General features: G+C 42.7%; 1 protein-coding gene across 1 annotated transcript; it reads left to right on the top strand.

Annotated features, from left to right (window-relative positions):
• Window positions 1–2,613: 2,613 nt before the first annotated feature.
• THBS1 (thrombospondin 1) lies at window positions 2,614–18,577 on the top strand. Its single transcript, XM_061998230.1, has 22 exons — window positions 2,614–2,721; window positions 2,919–3,010; window positions 3,732–4,309; window positions 4,852–4,927; window positions 5,174–5,370; window positions 5,556–5,681; window positions 7,236–7,329; window positions 7,589–7,762; window positions 8,138–8,314; window positions 8,625–8,798; window positions 8,982–9,109; window positions 9,229–9,381; window positions 9,779–9,997; window positions 10,555–10,662; window positions 11,040–11,199; window positions 11,567–11,685; window positions 13,428–13,662; window positions 14,021–14,248; window positions 14,402–14,673; window positions 15,331–15,428; window positions 15,539–15,678; window positions 16,333–18,577. The coding sequence occupies exons 2-22, from the start codon at window positions 2,944–2,946 to the stop codon at window positions 16,338–16,340; spliced, it is 3,531 nt and encodes a 1,176-aa protein (XP_061854214.1). The 5' UTR covers window positions 2,614–2,721; window positions 2,919–2,943; the 3' UTR covers window positions 16,341–18,577.
• Window positions 18,578–18,790: the final 213 nt, after the last annotated feature.

The raw sequence follows: 18,790 nt of genomic DNA, 5'->3' as shown, positions 1-18,790 counted from the left end.
AATATTTAGTGTATAGCCATTATTTTTTTCCAACTACTTTAACGGTCTCAAATGAAGATATACAAAGAAGCTTTGGACTTGTAAACATATTCTGCTATGAATGCTCGATGGAAACAGAAAATGACTGTGAACTCAAGAGAAAGTAAGGAACAGGATGTGACTCCAGAATTCATGGCAAAAGAGTGAATAAAACATCCATCAAATAAAACATCCATGCACTTCCAACACCTGGCTACCAATTTTAACTAAGCTCACATTCTTGAATACATCCAAATGACCACGGTAAATCACACTTAAAAGTGCACTTAAATTGCATTTTAAAGTGTTTCAGTCATCCCTTCCCTACTAGAGCAGAGCTGAGTGTCAAATTCTGACACCAGCTGTAAGTGTGTAAATTGCTATTAGCTTCACAGAAGTCAACAAAGCTAGTTTTACACTGTGGCAAGAATTTGAACCTAGAAGTGTAGGATGTGCTGAAATTAGGGGTCAGATTTTGGCCTCAATCGTTGTGGTAATCAGATCATTCAAAGTCAAACTAATCCTTTAAACGCATTCTTTAAAATTTAAAGATGGGTCCAAATTACAAAATCTTACAATATCCATCAAGCAGGGGTAACCTGACAAACGATTCCAGACTTGTCTGTACACCTTTGGATGAAATAAAGAGATAAATTTTGAACATTATTTTTCATTTTGAAGTGGGTAGTTCCTGGTTGCTGGCCCCGATCTCCTCGCTTAACGTAAAAACACTTTTAATGTTCTCTCACTCCTTTCAAATCTAACCTCAGCTTGACTTACTGCCATATGAAGGAAAGCTTGATTCTAACACTTCAGGCTCCAAGGTATAAGCTCACATCAGCAGCAGCCCCTTTAGCTTCCATGAGACAATCCATCAGAGAAACTCACCGTTATATAAAGGGCTTAGTGGGCTGACTACTAAGAATTAAAAAGTACCTGTCAATTGAACCTGCCCAGGCAGAAGTAGTCAGTGTTCAGTGTTTCTTTCTTGCACTCTTTCTTGCTGGTTTTCTTTTGCCTGGTGGGGCTCTCATCACCACCATCAACTTTTTTATCTTGACACACTTGACATGTTTCTTATATATCATTATACAATCAAGCAGCCAACTTCAGATGGCGTACTCTTAAAGTAATCTTAATCTTAATCTCTTAAATAAAACAGGCAGACAATCACTATGGCTTTACCCTAATATACACAATTCTGCAGTTATCTCATTCTTTGGGTCAAGAATTTCCCAAGGCATTTTCTGGGATAATCTGCAGAGCAATAATGCCTCCACATACATGAGCCAGTTCAATTGCCTGATGTGTTTTACACAGCTCAGTTTAGAGCCTAGTCACTGTTTGGGGTTAAAAAGCTCACTCCAATTTTCCCTCCACACACATACAACTGCCTGACAAGATCCTTCTCATTCACGGACACAGCTTTCTGCAGGAGCACATGCCAAGCATACAAAGGCCAGGGAATGCAGAGGAATTAACCATTTTTGGAATTTTATTACTTCAAGGCTGTCTCACACACTCAAGTCACTTTTGGTCATGCAGAGTATGACATGACACAAAGAATCTGTCTTTTCAACCTTTTAAAGCTTTCCTCTTACCTGAAATCTATATTATAGGGGAAATTCTGAGCTGAAGTACTATTAGTCACTTTGTTCATTAAACAAAGCCGCCACGGAGATTCTCAGCTGCAGTACAGCATTAGTCATTGCATTCCTTAGGTGATGTCGTTAACTGGGGGTCACCCCGACACACTCTTCTGCAGCGAAATGTTAGGAGCATTGCATGAAAGCCAAGGCGCCAGGCCTGCGTTTCCCTGGCCTGCCTTCCTTCACACCACCTTTCCCTCTCTGCCCATACACCACCCATCGCGTGCCGGTCTCCAGGGTCACGGGAAGACCTCAGCACAATTTACGCTATTCCCCCTTTTGTGGGCTCAGTGTCCCATGTGCAGTGTAGTGCGACTGGTGGGCAGGGAGAGAAGCTTTTAATTGAGTTAATTAAGCTAAGATTGCTCTCATTAAGTGACTCAGACAGCGGGAGGCAGCGGCCTCTGTGCGTACTGCCGCTGCACCGCGCAGCCGGGCCGCCGGCACACGCCCGCACGGCCATCCTCGCCCCTCGGCGCGGGGCAGGGGTCAGTGCGAGCGGCGGAAGCCGAGGGGCCGGGGGGGCAGGGCCGGAACGCCGGGCGGGTAACGGGCGGCCGGCGCGACTCACGGCCGGGCCGGGGCGCCGAGGGCCCGGCCGCTGCCAAGGAAAAGTCTCAGGGACCGGCGGCGTCGCGCGCGGGCCCCGGAGCGCGGCCGCCGTCCGAGCTCGCGGGGCGCCCCCAAGCGGCGCGGCCGCGCCGGCCAGCAGCGGCTCCGCAGCCGCCCGCTGCCCCCGGCGGCCGGGGCTCGGCGGCGGCAGCGAGCCCGTCCCCACCCCCCGTGGAAAGTTGTCTCTGGCCGCGGAGCCGCCCGGCTCCCGCCTCCCGTTTCCTGCCCCGCCGCCGCCGATTGGCCCGCCGCGTGCCCAGGAATGCGAGCCACCCTTTAAAAGCGCGCGCGGCGCCTGGCGCCTGCAGTTCTGCAGCGGTGTGGCTCTGGTTGCTTGTACTTCTTTGCCGGGATAGTCGGGAGCTGCCTGAGGGGATTAGCCGCCCGGTACTCGGAAGGTGCGGGAGGCCTGCGCTGCCAGCCCGGATCGCTCTCCCCAGAGGTAAGTGCTGAAGCGGCTCCAGACGCGCTCGCTGTCCATTCCGAGGGCGGCGGGGGGCACCTGTCCGGTCCCCGCCGCCTCTCGCCGCGCAGTCTTCCTGCTGCCGGGACGCCTCGGGAGCCGCCGCCGGTGCGCCGGGCGGTGCGTCCTGGGTGCGACGGCAGCAGAGTGACCTTCTTCCTTGTGCCTGTCCCCAGGCTGGTTTAGAGACAGACCTTTGCCATGAGGCCAACGACTGTTCTTTGCCTCCTCGTCGTTCTCGGCGTCTCCGAGGCCAAGCGCACCGCAGGTAAGCCTGGCTCTGCGCTGCTTCTCGGAGCTGGCAGGGAAACGGGGGTAGGGGGGAAAAAGGAAAACACTCCCGGTGTCTGTGCAGGCAGCTGAAACTGTGCTTGGTCGGGGAAGAGCTCCAGACCTTTCAAAGAACAAAAAGCTTTTTAACCAAAGGATTGGCTAGTTAGTAAGAGGAAACTTTCTCTGGTGTAGAATTCATGTAACCTTTGGAAATACAAATGCAGGGTCTTCAGGACTTGAACTCATAGTTGTCTTCCTCTGTGTTGGGCAGAGGAATGTGGGAACACAGCGTAGGAACGGACCAAAGAAGGAATGGGGCAGTAGGCTACTGGCATGCTACTACAGATAAGCGGTTACTGTGCTTGCTGTCACCCATCTGGACTAAGTAAGCAGAGGAACATTGCAGTCTGGGTTTCTGCGCTCTGTTTCTCTGCTAGAGTCTAATCAGGTGCCAGAAGAAGCTGCTATTTGGTGTGTCAAGCGAGTACCTGGCACTCCTGTGTTGCCTGGCTCCTGTACAAAAATGCCAACGTTCTGCTGCTCAGCAGCTCCTGGAGGAACTGCTGTAGCATCAGCACGGCTGTCTGTGCTCCCATACTAGACACTGTACCTACTGCTATGTGCACCACGAGTCTGCATGGTAAGCAGTGCTGGGAGACAGACAAATACTCTCTTCTTGTCCCTTGCTCACGATGCATGTTCTGATCCCTCTACAGAGTCCAGGAGTGATGACAACAGCGTCTTTGACCTCTTTGAACTCATCGGCTTCATTCGGAAGGGAGCTGGGCGCCGGGCACCTGGGGTGCACCTGGTGAAGGGACCAGAAACCTCCAGCCCTGCTTACCGCATTGAAGATGCCAGTCGCATCCCCCCTGTCCCAGACTCCAAGTTCCAAGACTTACTTGATGCCATCCATGCTGAGAAAGGCTTCATCCTCCTGGCCACTCTCCGGCAAGCCAAGAAGAGTAGAGGCACACTGCTGTCTGTGGAACAGAAAGATGGCTCTGGTCACGTCTTTAGTCTAGTATCAAATGGCAAGGCAGGCACCCTGGACTTGAGCCTTTCTGGTGATGGCAAGCAACAACTAGTGTCAGTAGAGGATGCCTTGCTGGCTACAGGACATTGGAAGAATATCACTCTGTTTGTGCAGGATGACCGGGCTCAGCTCTATGTGGGATGTGAGAAAATGGAGAATGCTGAACTGGACATCCCCATCCAGAACATCTTCACTAGGGACCTGGCCAGCAGTGCCAGACTCCGTATTGCCAAAGGGGGACTCAATGACAACTTCCAGGTAAGACCGTCACTGATGTTTTTGTCTAGTGTATTCAGTCATCTGCATTAAAAGTGCAGTAGCTTCTCAACCAGCCTAAACAGCTACAAAGACATGGGTAATAGGGAGAAATGGTTCCACCACTGACTGTACACATCTGATACGGACCACCTCTAAACCTACTAAGCTTTAGTAATGGATTCTGAAGGGTAAAGCATAATTGGCAGGCATAGAATTTTCTGCAGCACAAAGATGACACTGAAGCTTCCGAACAGGTAGTTGTAACTTCATTGCTCAGCTTCTTATACAAGATTCAGAAGTTCATGGGGTTTTTCGTTCCTGGAGAGTTGCCAGGTCCTTGTGGACAACAATGATAATTTTAAGAAGCAGGGCTGATTATCACTAAGGAGAACAAAGCAATAACTTTCAGTTTACCATTTGTCTGTCATGAAATCCCCCTTAATGATCTAAAGTGACCTTAATTGCCTACAAGCTCTCTCCATGCAAGTTGTACCTCTTTCCCTTGCAGTTAAAAGTCACTGTAATCCTTCCTCTGTCCTCAGGGGCTGCTGCAGAATGTGCGGTTTGTGTTTGGAACTACTCTGGAAACTATCCTGAGGAACAAAGGCTGCTCCAGCTGTAAGTTTCCAGTCTTCTGAATGCAATGACCTATTAAAATTAAGATTCCTCGTGATGTTAGAAAGACAAGTTGAAACAGAACTCGAAGTATGCTGACATGCAAATCCACATTGCATAAGAAATAAGATTATCTTTCTGCAGGCACCCTAGTGAGTCTGGTGGCAGCTGTTTAGCAGGTGTTACCTTGAAAGGATACATGCACATGGTAAAAAATGCATTTACTTTATGCCTGTTTTTATTTTTTAGCCACTAGTGCAATCATTACTTTGGACAACCCCATCAATGGTTCCAGCCCAGCTATCCGCACTAACTACATTGGCCATAAAACAAAGGACATCCAAGCAGTCTGTGGTTTTTCCTGTGATGAACTAACAAATATGTTTGTGGAACTGCAAGGGCTCCGTTCCATGGTTACAACACTTCAAGACAGAGTTCGCAAAGTGGTGAGTGTTGGTTAAATTCATGGTACCTTTCATTAACTGGTACTTAGTGAAATGAATTATAACCTGCCCTGGGAGAGCCTGGGTAAACGATAACTATACTATGACCTAAGTGGAAAAGGGTTTTTTCTGTAATAACTTCTAAATATCTTCTCTCTGCTTCTCTCCCATGCCCTGCCCCTCCCAAGACTGAAGAAAATGAACTCATTGCCAAAGTGGTCCAGATCACTCCCGGAGTATGCATTCATAATGGAATCTTGCACAAAAATAAAGAAGAGTGGACTATTGACAGCTGCACTGAATGTACCTGCCAGGTAAGATTGCTCTCGTTCATTAAATTCTCTGTAGATGAACTCCTGAGTTGGAATTAACAGATTATTTCTAAATGACTTTCTTTGTTAGAGTGAATCCTACACAGAACTGGGCATACTGCAGTATCCAGAGAACTACTCAGTTCAATTCATCCTACTAGCTCTCTAGTATCAAGGGCAGCTTTCATACAGTGTTTTATAACAGCAGTATTTTAGAAAATGATACAAACTATCACTCCATTACAGCTGTTTAACACACTTCTGGCCCTGTAATCTGGGGAATGCCTGTGTTCTTTAGGTAAGCCCATGAGCAAACTAGAAGTCAGCATCAATAGAACAAATTTATAGTACTATCAGCTTTGCTCCCTGAAATAGTTTAGATCTACCTTCTGTCCTTGCTGAACCTCCCACTGGCTTAGTGAACGTAAAAGACATTTTAGTACTCTCCTAACAAACTTAATGAGATTTTTTTCTAACAAATGCTTCTAGGCTGTGTATTAGCTGTTACATATTATATGGAACAGCAATCCCTTTCAGACTTCAGTTTAGCTGTTTAAATCCCAGGATCACCTGGCAAGATATTATACTTTGTGTTCCGCTTCTGCAGAATGGTGTAAAAGTACAGCAAAACATACAGTTTCAGTTTCTTTGAACTCTTTGCTTGCTTCTTTTAACTGTAGGTACACCATAGCAAAAGCATAGTGGAGTATCAGTCTACCAAAGAGTGGGTTAACTAGCATGCCTCTGAGAAACTACACGAGTACATGTGCACATATCGATGTCTTCTGCATCTGCTTCTATAGGTCTCTACATCACTTGTCTTGCAGAAGGCAGAAGTCAGTATCATTTTCTGACTACATTTGCCTCTTTCCTACCAATGCTGTTACCCAGTGTTTCTAGTAATTGTCCTAATGTAGTCATTTGCTTGAGGAGATTAGAGTAGTAATCATGAGAGCATTCTTCTGGCCAAGCTGCTACCTTCAAGAAGCAAAACTGCCGGCTGCCCTTTAGCTCTCACTGAGATTGGAAGTGGATGTTCTTATCCTGCCTGCTTGGCTTAAAGATCAAAGATCTCTAAGTGCAAGTTATAGATTTCATGGCTCTTAAAGTGAGTTTAGTGAACTCTGCTCATCTTTACCATATAATCAGCTTAAATGCATATTATCTGAAGAGAAAGCTGGGTTCTCATTCTTGTTTCATTCCCTTGAAGTCTGAACTTATACTTTGGGTATCGTGTGATAGAGTGAAAAGACTATCTGGCATCTTTTACTATAACTGGCATCTTGTAGCTACTCTTGGTCAACTTCTGCAAAACCAAAGTACTTCCATTCTTGGCTGAAAAATAGTGGGTGAGAATGGGAATGAGATGAAGTTTGACTAAAAATACTTGTGACTACCCTTGGGTTGTGTTAGTTCTGCATACATCAGTCTCTGCTTTGGATGTGCTGACAAGTCTTTAAGTAATGCAAAAAAGTTCTCCATCAGAGAGTTCTCAACCAGAATCTAGACATTGTTTATACTCCACTTGCTTATTGCAATGCTCACAATTCTTTATAGAACTCTGCCACTATATGCCGGAAAGTGTCCTGTCCTCTCATGCCTTGTTCCAATGCCACAGTTCCTGATGGGGAGTGCTGCCCCCGATGCTGGCGTAAGTACTTCATACCTTCTTGCTTCTATAGCAATTGGATTTGTCTAGCTAGGACACGCCACTGGAGTAAGGTTAGCCCGATGCTGCTTTGAGGTTAGTCACTTAGGTGATGAATGTGAGCACTTGAAATATTTGAGTTCATGGCCTTTATCTTGTGAAATGCATGTGGCTTTTGAGGATAGTTGTGTCCTTCTTTTATTTTTTGTGGAGGTGTGGGAGAAAGGACTGGAGTCTTATTTAGAGTTGTATCCCCCTGCAGCTAGTGATTATGCGGATGATGGATGGTCTCCTTGGTCTGAATGGACATCATGTTCTGTGACCTGTGGGAATGGGATTCAGCAGAGAGGGCGATCCTGTGACAGTCTCAACAACCGCTGTGAAGGGTCTTCTGTACAGACTCGGACATGCCATCTTCAGGAGTGCGATAAGAGATGTGAGTACTTCATCCAATCACACTGGTAATAAAACACAGGCTGCTTTTATTGGCTTAACACTAACAGCAAAGACTACCTCTGTCACTGGGATGGAGCACTGGCTTCTAGTTTTAAGGACTTAGGTTATTTAGGGCAAGGGAAGCAGATAGTTAATGCAATAAGTGAGCATATTTGGGCACCACTCCCAGAACAAAACTTGAGGGCAGTTTAGCTCTGCCATTCCTCTAGTGACAAAGTAACTTTGTCTATGGTGGTGCTGAGACTACCCAATATATATGGAGACTTTGGTACAGTTCTGGCACTGGCTATGTCCTAGGTGCTGTGCAGCTGAAGTGTGTTCTACAGAAGCTATTAATAACAAATCTCTCCTGCAGTTAAACAGGATGGTGGCTGGAGTCACTGGTCACCATGGTCATCATGTTCAGTCACTTGTGGCACGGGCATCATCACTAGAATTCGTCTCTGTAACTCTCCAGTACCACAACTCAATGGAAAACCTTGTGAGGGTGAGGCAAGAGAAAACAAATCCTGCCAGAAAGATCCTTGCCCAAGTAAGTATGTTTAAGTGGTAACTGCTATTCAGTAGCTTAAACGATGAACTTCCTGAAGTAGTTGCTATATAATCTAGTTCTAGTAACCTTTTCTAGTAACTTAAAGATAGGCTTGGCAAAACCTCACAGGTTAGTTTCAGATGAAGCTAAACTGGTTTAAACTATTTTCTCTGGCACTTCCATGGAGTCTCTTAATTCTGTCACGTCTGAACAATGTCTGAAGTGCTCTCACTGCAAAGTAGCAGTCTTTAGGTAGAAAATAATTGTGCCCCTGAACTTACCATGTCTTCTAACTTCTGTCTCCCTCTAGTTAATGGCAACTGGGGACCATGGTCTCCATGGGATGCTTGCACAGTAACATGTGGAGGAGGACTTCAAAAACGTAGCCGTCTCTGCAATAATCCTGAGCCCCAGTATGGTGGGAAGACTTGTGTAGGTGAAGCTAGAGGGACTCAGGTCTGCAACAAACAAGACTGTCCAATTGGTGAGTAACCATTTTCTCAAACAGCTGAACGTTGTAGACAATGTTGAAAACACCTATTAAAAATATTTTGAGCTAAGTCTAACCCAAGTGCTAGAATTTTAAACTGGCGTATCAGCCAAATAAAGTAACATAGCAGCATAGTTAAGTGTCCCCCATCATAACAATTTCTCATTTGTTTCTCAGATGGGTGTCTGTCTAATCCCTGCTTTGCGGGGACTACGTGTACCAGCTCCCCTGATGGTTCCTGGAAATGTGGTGCCTGTCCTGCTGGCTACCATGGTGATGGCATCCACTGCCAAGATATAGATGAGGTGAGAAGACTAGAGTTTGCCCCTTGAAAGAGAATGAAAGAAAATGGGAAAGGAGAATAAAATCCTGACATCTTATCACTCTAACTGTTGCTTTCCTCTATCTGGAACTCATATTTCAGTGTAAAGAGGTTCCTGATGCCTGCTTTGTCTTCAATGGAGTGCACAGGTGTGAGAATACTGAACCTGGATACAACTGTCTGCCTTGTCCACCACGTTTCACTGGGACACAGCCATTTGGTCGCAGTGTTGAGGATGCCATGGCCAACAAACAGGTATTGTCAACTTGAGATCTGTGCTGGGTTATGAAGTCTCAAAGTTTCTAAACAGAAAGCGCCTATGCATTTCAGGGAAGAAGGACTTAGTATAGTTAATAAAACAGCATCCTCTGTGATTCAGAACAGGAGGAGTGTTAAGCAGCTAGTCCTCGAGTGCCTTAGATAGTTTAGTGCTTGGTTCCGTTTGAAAAATAAAGGTTCAAACAACAAAAATATTAGTGCTAAGACTGCTACTGTAGTTGGGAGTGAAAGCAAATATGAGGCTTTTTTCCTGATTGTAGGGTCTCTGATCAAAACAAGCATGTATTTTCCATGTTTTATTTGAATCCCTAGACAAAAAAATAAGGGATAAAAAGATATTTCCAGTGGATTTAATTTCTCTGTGGTCATCTAGGTCTGCAAGCCACGTAATCCATGCACAGATGGAACACATGACTGCAATAAGAATGCCAAATGCAATTACCTTGGCCACTTCAGTGACCCCATGTATCGCTGTGAATGTAAACCTGGCTATGCTGGCAATGGCATAATCTGTGGAGAAGATACTGACTTGGATGGGTGGCCAAATGAGAACCTTGTTTGTGTTGCCAATGCTACTTACCACTGTAAAAAAGTAAGTTTATCCTGTTTTCCCATCTGATTATAACAGCCTCATTCTCTGAGGAAGAGACAGCATATGTTAGGTTTGTGGTATAAATCAAGTCTCTACCTAGTTAAAGCTATTCAAATCCTCTCTGCAAATAAAACCAGTAAAATACTCCTCTGTGTAGGGATACTATTGTCAGGGTATTGCTAGGAGACTTTTGCTGTTGCTTTAAATATTCCTGCATTATGGGAAAAACTTAAGTCTGATGCAATTATGAATGTTTGTTATAATAAGGGGAGGACCCTATTTTAGGCTATACCAATATCAGCTTTACTCTGACAGCTATCTATATCCAAAGGAAGAAAGAGGATAAGATCCTCAAAAGCAACTCAGCTTCAAAACCAGAAGTTATTTGCTACAGCTTTAAGACTTATCCTCACAGTGACAGTTAGCTAAAATTGAGAGAATTACAGTAAGATAACACCTACCTGGGGCATTATGATTTTGCCTAATGATTAGATCTCACCTGCTAAAATCTCTATTGTAATCATGCCAGGGCTAAACACATTTTTTCTGTTTTCTAGGATAACTGCCCTAACCTGCCAAACTCTGGACAGGAAGACTATGATAAGGATGGGATTGGTGATGCCTGTGACAGTGATGATGATGATGATGGTATTCCTGATGACCGGGTAAGATGACACAAAAGAACAGCCTTTGAGAATGTAGCTCTCCCATTCCCTTCCTAAGGCTGGGGTCTAGCTTCTAACCTTAGTCTTAAGAGGACTATAGAAAATTGCTGGCACTTACAGCTATCCTAGAAAACTTTAGACATGCATAACATAACTATGCAGACAAACTTTCTGCAGCTGGCTGAGCTTTGGAAGTGAATCTTCAGTCTTATTCAGCCATTCCATACTTGTGCAAGCAACAGGGTATTTTGAGATTAGAACCATTCCAGTTTTAACTGTGCCCTTGCCTTGCCTTTCTCATTTCACACAGGGGAACAAGCATAAGCTTTAACTGCACTCATTTTTTTAAAAGCTTGACTTCTTTCTTGCTCTTGCAGGACAACTGTCCATTTATCTACAACCCACAGCAGTATGATTATGACAGGGATGATGTTGGTGACCGCTGTGATAACTGCCCCTACAATCACAACCCTGATCAAACTGACACTGACAACAATGGAGAAGGAGATGCATGTGCAGTGGATATCGATGGAGATGGTAAGTGGCCTTTAGATGGTTTTGTATCAGAAACTAGTTACAGATCAGTGGTACATTTGATCAGAGTTTCCTCCCTGGACAGAGGTTCCACTCTAGTATCTTCAGGACATAAAGACTACTGAAGTAATGGCTACAGCTAATAGAAACTTGAAATACATAACTTTTGGCACAGTTAAGTTCTAGCTCTATTCTCAGAAGCAGTAATAACAGGAGTGCGTGACAGGTAGTGATGAAGCAAGCTTCAAAGCTTTCAAATATGGTCAAAACTCTTTCAAAAACATACCAAGAAGTATGTGGTGGCTTCATGTAGTCCTTTGCAGAATTTAGATGTCTGATTTCCATTCATGAACTCTCCTTAACTTTGCAGGAGTCCTTAATGAAAGGGACAACTGCCAGTATGTCTACAATGTAGACCAGAGGGATACAGACTTGGATGGTGTTGGAGATCAGTGTGATAACTGTCCACTGGAACACAATCCTGACCAGGTAAGGGATTGTGTTATATGAGTAGAAGACTGGTATTAATTAAAAAATGTAGCATGTTGGGTACTGTAGAAAATATTTGAACAACAATTTTATAGCTTTGATCTGTGACAAGTGAAATTGTTCTCAATAATTTGCCAAATAGTGCCTTTATCAAATTATATTCTGTCAGAGTTTATAAGTTGCTAGATATTTTCTGAAAAGTAACTCTAGTGAAGGTCTTTGATACTACTGCATGCTCTAGTCTCCTAAACACTTCTTAGGTTTGTCAGGTATGGTGATTCTCATAGAGAAGATGTGAAATCCGTGGAAGCATTGTATGAAATCTAGATTGGTAGGAACTACCCTCTTCATAGCCTGTAGTGCTGTGTTCACTTGAAAACAAAGTTGCTCTTTAATCTCTGTCCTTAAGTTTGAAACAGCTGCATTTGAAACAACTTTTTAACTAGTAAATCAAAGGCAGTACAGGTTGCTTTTTCTCTAAGGAAAAGGCATATTCTGACACTTAAAATTTCTCTTCATAAACATCTAGTGAGACCCAGCCTCTGTGATGCTTCAAAAACATTTGAAGGCAGTAAATAAAACCTGTGCCATCCTGTCAAGTGTAAGGCTGTAAGTTTAGTAGCTTCAGGGACGTAACTGGAATGTTTGAAGGGTTAGAAAAGCTATAGCGAATCTGTGGAATCTAGTGTAGTATGGTCATCTAGCCTAAAAGCACTGTTACTTGAGGGATTTAAACAGGTAATATAAAGTTTCTTAGTCTTCTGAACTTGCTTTACTACTTCTCTACCTGAGGGTAGAAAGTGTCTGAAGATCCTTTCAGGCAATGCTTCTCTTAACGCTTTGAAATCTTAATACAAGACTAATTTTCTTTTTCAAACACTTTTCTATTCAAGTTCTAGAAGCAAAGATACTAGATTTCAAAGGACAGAACTAGTAGCTATTCAAACTGATGTGCCTTCTGTCTACACCAACATCAGGGTGATGACGAGTTGACAAGACTACTAGACTAAACCTTCAAGCAGCCTCAGTGACAACTGAATTGTTGTTCTTATTTCACAAGCTCTCTAAGCAAATGACTGGCTAAAATAGGTAATTGGGAAGCACCAATAGTTCCTGTACTCCTTCACCACTAAGGAAAAAATTGTCTTTAATGAGTCAAGGCGCATGGAGAGCATTATAGGTTTTTTTATTATGAAAATTATGACATTGTGCAGAAGCTGAAAAACCAAGACTTATTAGACTTTGTTTTAATATTACAGTCTCTACTGGCTAGGTACAGAGTAGCCCTACCCTGTCTGGCCCTTGAAACCAGGGAGCTACTAGACACAGATACCCTGTATTTAGTATCGTGGACTGGTAACAGAAGGCAGAAGGGAGACAAGATAATGACTACATTGCTTTTGGCTGCTGTAGAGTCAAACTCAAATCAGAATAATCATAGAATGGTAGGGAATGGAAGGGTACTTTAGAGATCATCTAGTCCAACCCCCCTGCAGAAGCAGGTTCACCTAGATCAGGTCACATAGGAACATGTCCAGGCAGGTCTTGAAGACCTCCAAGGATACTAAAATAGCTTAAAAAAAAACGTAGACTGCTTTATGTAAGCATATATAAATACTAGTACCTCACTATATCTATCTTGGCTCTTGCTAAAGCAATGGGAAGTCCCAATTAACTGCAATTATTCAGCCTTTTTTAAGTGTTTTTTTTAAAACATTTGCTGCTTCTCTACCCTTTCTTAGGAAGACACAGATTCTGACCGCATAGGTGATGAATGTGACAACAACCAGGACATAGATGAAGATGGGCATCAAAATAATCTTGATAACTGCCCCTATGTGCCTAATGCCAATCAAGCTGACCATGATAAGGATGGAAAAGGTGATGCCTGTGACCATGATGATGACAATGATGGTATCCCTGATGACAAAGATAACTGCAGATTGGTTGCCAATCCAGATCAAGCTGATTCTGATGGTAAGATGGCCTATATCATAGTAACACTTTACAAATATCTTCCAATAGTTTGATGCATTTTTTTCCCCCACTATTTAGGATTGGACAAAACTTTCAAGTAACAAAGACAGAATGTCTGTACTGTTGTTACAGTGCTCCTCAGGAGTAAGGAGCAATATAAAAATGATCATATATCTAACTTATTCCTAAATCCCTATCAGGCTGGAGTGAAAAAGCATTTATATGGTAGCTGTTGTGGCTTGTGTAGTGTCTGCCAGCAGTACCTGAGCAGTCAGGGATCTGCAATTGAGATTTCAACTCTTAAGTCTGAGAAGCAAAGATCAGTGGTGGTATAATGGTGAAATTACCTGTCCTGCAGGTGATGGACGTGGAGATGCTTGCAAAGATGACTTTGACCAAGACAGTGTGCCAGACATTGATGATATTTGCCCTGAAAATGTTGACATTAGTGAGACTGATTTCCGAAGATTTCAGATGATTCCCCTGGATCCCAAAGGAACATCTCAAAATGATCCAAACTGGGTTGTTCGTCACCAGGGTAAAGAACTGGTTCAGACAGTCAACTGTGATCCCGGCCTCGCAGTTGGTAAGGGGGAAACTTTAAAAGGCATTATTACACTGTTTAGTTTTTGTTTGGAGTGGAGTGGTGGGAAGGAGGAGGATCTGAGAAATTAAGGAGTTGTTTATGAATTGCAAAAAAACACAATGCCTAAAACTTTCTCCTTTAATTCCTCTATAGGTTTTGATGAATTCAATGCTGTGGACTTCAGTGGCACCTTCTTCATAAATACAGAACGAGATGATGATTATGCTGGCTTTGTTTTTGGCTACCAGTCTAGCAGTCGTTTCTATGTTGTCATGTGGAAGCAGATCACCCAGTCCTACTGGGACTCAACACCAACCAAAGCTCAAGGCTACTCGGGTCTCTCCATCAAAGTTGTGAATTCCACTACTGGTCCAGGAGAACACCTTCGTAATGCCCTGTGGCACACAGGAAACACTCCTGGCCAGGTAAGTGGCAGCCTGCTTTTCTGCACTATAAGGCACGCTGTTCTTGCAAGTTAGATGTCAACAGGAGGTCTGCACATGCTAATCAGAATGGCATAGTCTTCTTGGCAAAGACAACCAACTTTGTAATTAGCTCAAATCATGAAAAATGCTGCATAAAATTAACAGAATTGCATGCTGCAGACAGGCTTTTCAGCAGCAGTGAATCAATTGTTTCTGGAACGGTGAAGGAATATTCTATTTGCATACTTAAATGGGAATTTCATGGAATCATAGAATGGTGGGGTTGGAAGGGACCTTTAGAGATCATCTAGTCCAACCCCCCTGCAGCAGCAGGTCCACCTAGATCAGGTCGCATAGGAACATGTTCAGGTGGGTCTTGAAGACCTCCAAGGAAGGAGACTCTACACTCTCCCTGGGCAGCCTGTTTCCAGGGCTCCATCACCCTCACAGTAAAATAGTTTCTTCTTATATTTAAATGAAAGTTTTTTGTGTTCCAGCTTCATCCCAATTTAAATGTGGTTGACCTCAAAAGGCCCCACTACAGTGCCTAATGACTTTAAAACTTTGAGTCATCATAATGATGAAGGCATCTCCATGTTACTATAATTGCTATGTTATCTCTGGCTTTTGGTTAATAAAAGAAATACTCTTTCATAGGTGAGAACTCTGTGGCATGACCCTCGTCACATAGGCTGGAAAGACTTCACTGCATACAGATGGCGTCTGAGCCATAGACCAAAGACTGGCTACATCAGGTGAGCATCATCCTTTTATCTGAAGTAATTATCACAAGGAAAGTGGATGTCTTTAAAGATGAGCTTAACAACAACTTGTCAAAGATGGCTGACCTATTGTCTCTTTGTAGGGTTGTAATGTATGAAGGGAAGAAAATCATGGCAGACTCAGGACCAATCTACGATAAAACTTATGCTGGTGGTCGGCTAGGATTATTTGTTTTCTCTCAAGAAATGGTGTTCTTCTCAGATCTTAAATATGAATGCAGAGGTAAGGAAGACATTGTATTTAAGAGATCGGTATAAAAAAATTTGTTCAAGCAAGCTGCTCTCAGGACAATGGATGGAGAAATAAGAGCTATGAGAAAGTTCACCCATGATCTTTCATGGCTTGATCTCAAATGAGTGCTGCAGGCAGAAATAGGACACATTGATACACTCTTCACAGTTAAAAGGTTAAATGTGTAAAATCTAAGTGTGTTTTTATCCAGTTACTTCAAAGTATCAGAAATCTGTGTTAAGTTACAGATGTTTCCTGTCTTAAATCTCCTTTAAAATGCTGACCTGAATCAATCAACACAGCTGACAGGCCAAGGTGCAAATGCAAAATATTGACTTTAGCAAGCAAGAGGGTAGTGTCTGACATGAAAAACCAGGTTGTCTGAAAAGCAAGCTAAGTACAAATGAGTCCATATATTGCATACATGCAGTTCAGTGAATGTAAGTGCATATGACTAGTTCTAGGTGCCTTAGTCTTCTTAAACGGTGACTTGACTATGTAATGGTAGATTAGATTCTGAAGTCTAACTTAAGCACTTTCAGTTGTCTTTACCAATATGTCCTTTACAACTGCCTCTAGGGATTAATGTCCTAGACACCATCATGCATAATAGAAGTATTTAAATATTTTTTTTCTTTTTCACAGATTCATAATCACAAAGCTGTTGGATCCAGAGACTGTTTAAAAATGCTGGTATTGCACCTTCTGAAACGTTTAGCCTTACAAATCCTGGGACCATTATATTATTCCTTCCTTTCTTCTTTCTGCGTAAATGTGGACTCGAAACACATGACCTGCCTCAAGAGAATGTTTTTGGGAGAATGAAAGTGAGAGCATACCAAGTATCTGACCTCTGAAGTGGAAGGAAACAAACGTGTCTTGCAAATGAGAATTGTCTTTACTGAACAAGCATACTTCACTTCTTTCAGTAGGAAAGACATTTGTTTGCTGTTTATCACATTGCAGTGTCACTGCCTCTCAAACTGGAGGTCCCATGGAGTAGCATTTTATAAAATGAACATCTTTGGATGTGCTGTGGACTACTAAAACTGAAGACCTTTCATTGTGTGGGGAAAAGGGGTTTTGGGTGGGAGGGTGAACTCCTTTTTGTAGAGGAGAAGAGTTTTTTAATGAGGGCTGTGCTACCTTGGTTTACATCCATTTAACTTGGAGAAATTATTGTTTTATATGTTATCTTTCAGATGAACATACAGCCTGTTACTCTGTGGTGAGCAAGGTTAGCTGCTCTACCACACATGATAAAACAGATATCTTAAAAGTGACTTCTGTGGTGGGAAGGGGTAAGAATAAAAACTGGCACACTGGATCACACCAGCTTTGGGAAAACTGGGATTTACAACTAGATTCTGGTGTGTTTTTTTTGTTTTTTTTTCCTGATGCAGATCTTTCTTTCTTTTAAATGTTTTGTTTCAGAGATGGTGCCAGAAGGCACCACCATCTCAGCTAGCACTGTGCTGTCCCTTGAGGAAACCAGCAAGTGCTTCACTTTTTTATGGTTAAAAAGGCACAAAAATAATGAAAACATTCCTTCTCTACATGCCATAGATGCTTTAAACCCTCCCTGCAGAGTGGAAGGGGCCTGTAGATAAAATACTGAAATTGTAAAATATTTATTTTTACCTGTCCTTAATGTTATAATGACTGAGGGATTCTTACAACAACAAGAAATGCGTCAAGACAATCTACTTAATCATTGTTACAAGGTCTTCATGACTGTAAGATTGTAAATACAGATTATTTATTAACTCTGTTCTCTATTGAAACCAGAGGGGTTTTAGTTAAGAAAAAAAAAAATCTTGTCTGGAGCAGATAGTGGGGATGTATTTGTTAAAGAGCAATTTTCCCATAAAGGCTTTGAGGTGCAGAAAAAAAAAGTGGTGGGGTGGGGAACAGGATGTTTGTTTTTTCTCAGTCTAAGCTCAATGTTGGCTTCTCCTTTCTTTGTGCAAGGCAGTTTACTAGCCTACTAGGGAACTGTTCTGCAGTGCTAAAAGTTGAGTCCTGTCACATGGTAGCAGTTCTTGTCTCATCTATTGTGCCAGAGAGGAGGGGCTGCTGTCTTAGCAGTTTAGTGTTGGGAGTACCTGCCCTGAGGAGAGTGCAGAGGCACAATGACCCCACTCAGTAACTGTTCAAGCTGGCTATTTTGTGCTGATGCACACTATTATAGATAGTGATGTGCAACTACAAAAGAAGGAAATCTTCACAAACTCCCTGGAGCAAAGGGAGGCTTGATGTACATTAATAGAAGATTGTGTTTTCCCCAACCAAAGGGCTACCATCCTTACCCCTACAATATTTTATCTTTTCAAAAAAGGAAAAGACATGAATACAGTGAAAGTTTTACATACAAATATTACCTCATTGTTGTGTGACTGAGGAAAAACCTTTGGATTAAGCAGAGTTCAAATGTCTAACAAACTTTAAAGCTACTGTAGTACTAAAAAGTTAATGCTGTACATAGTCAAAATTTCTTTGCAGAAAATGTATTCCCAGTATGGAAATAGCATCAGAATAAAGTCAAACACAATTTCTAGTGTTGTGTTATATTTTTTCCTGTCATCTTCTATACCAGTGCTTGTATTTTTATAAATTATTTTTCTCATTGCCTTTGTAATAGTTATTCACATAATTGTGTAATATGCTATTTAAATAATTTATCAGGAAATGCTACCTGTAGAGTTAGTATTTCTATTTTTATAAAATGTTTGCACACTGAAGATTGGTTTTTTTGCTTCCCTCCTCCTGATGTTTTTGCTAGCATAATTTTCTAAGAACATGCTTTTTTGTAAACATTTTTAACCATTTTCCATTTTAAAGTTGTGTAAGTTGTATAATAAAGCTTCTTACCTACAACGAACAATAAACCACCAAGGACACTTACACTTCTTTGTGCTCTAGTCTCATTTGTATTTTGTAATACTTCTGTCAATCACTGACACTAATCCTGGCAATTTGGGCTACTCTACATTAAAGCTCTAACCGTGGCTGCACCTATGCTTTCACCCCAGGTGTAACAGCTTTTCTAACTCCAGGCCTTTCTGCACTGAGAGAGCAGGCACAGCTGCCAAAGTTGACTCTG

The sequence above is a fragment of the Colius striatus genome, chromosome 6 (assembly GCF_028858725.1).
Source record: "Colius striatus isolate bColStr4 chromosome 6, bColStr4.1.hap1, whole genome shotgun sequence".
Lineage (NCBI taxonomy): Eukaryota > Metazoa > Chordata > Aves > Coliiformes > Coliidae > Colius > Colius striatus.
This window is presented reverse-complemented; position numbering and strand designations above follow the sequence as displayed.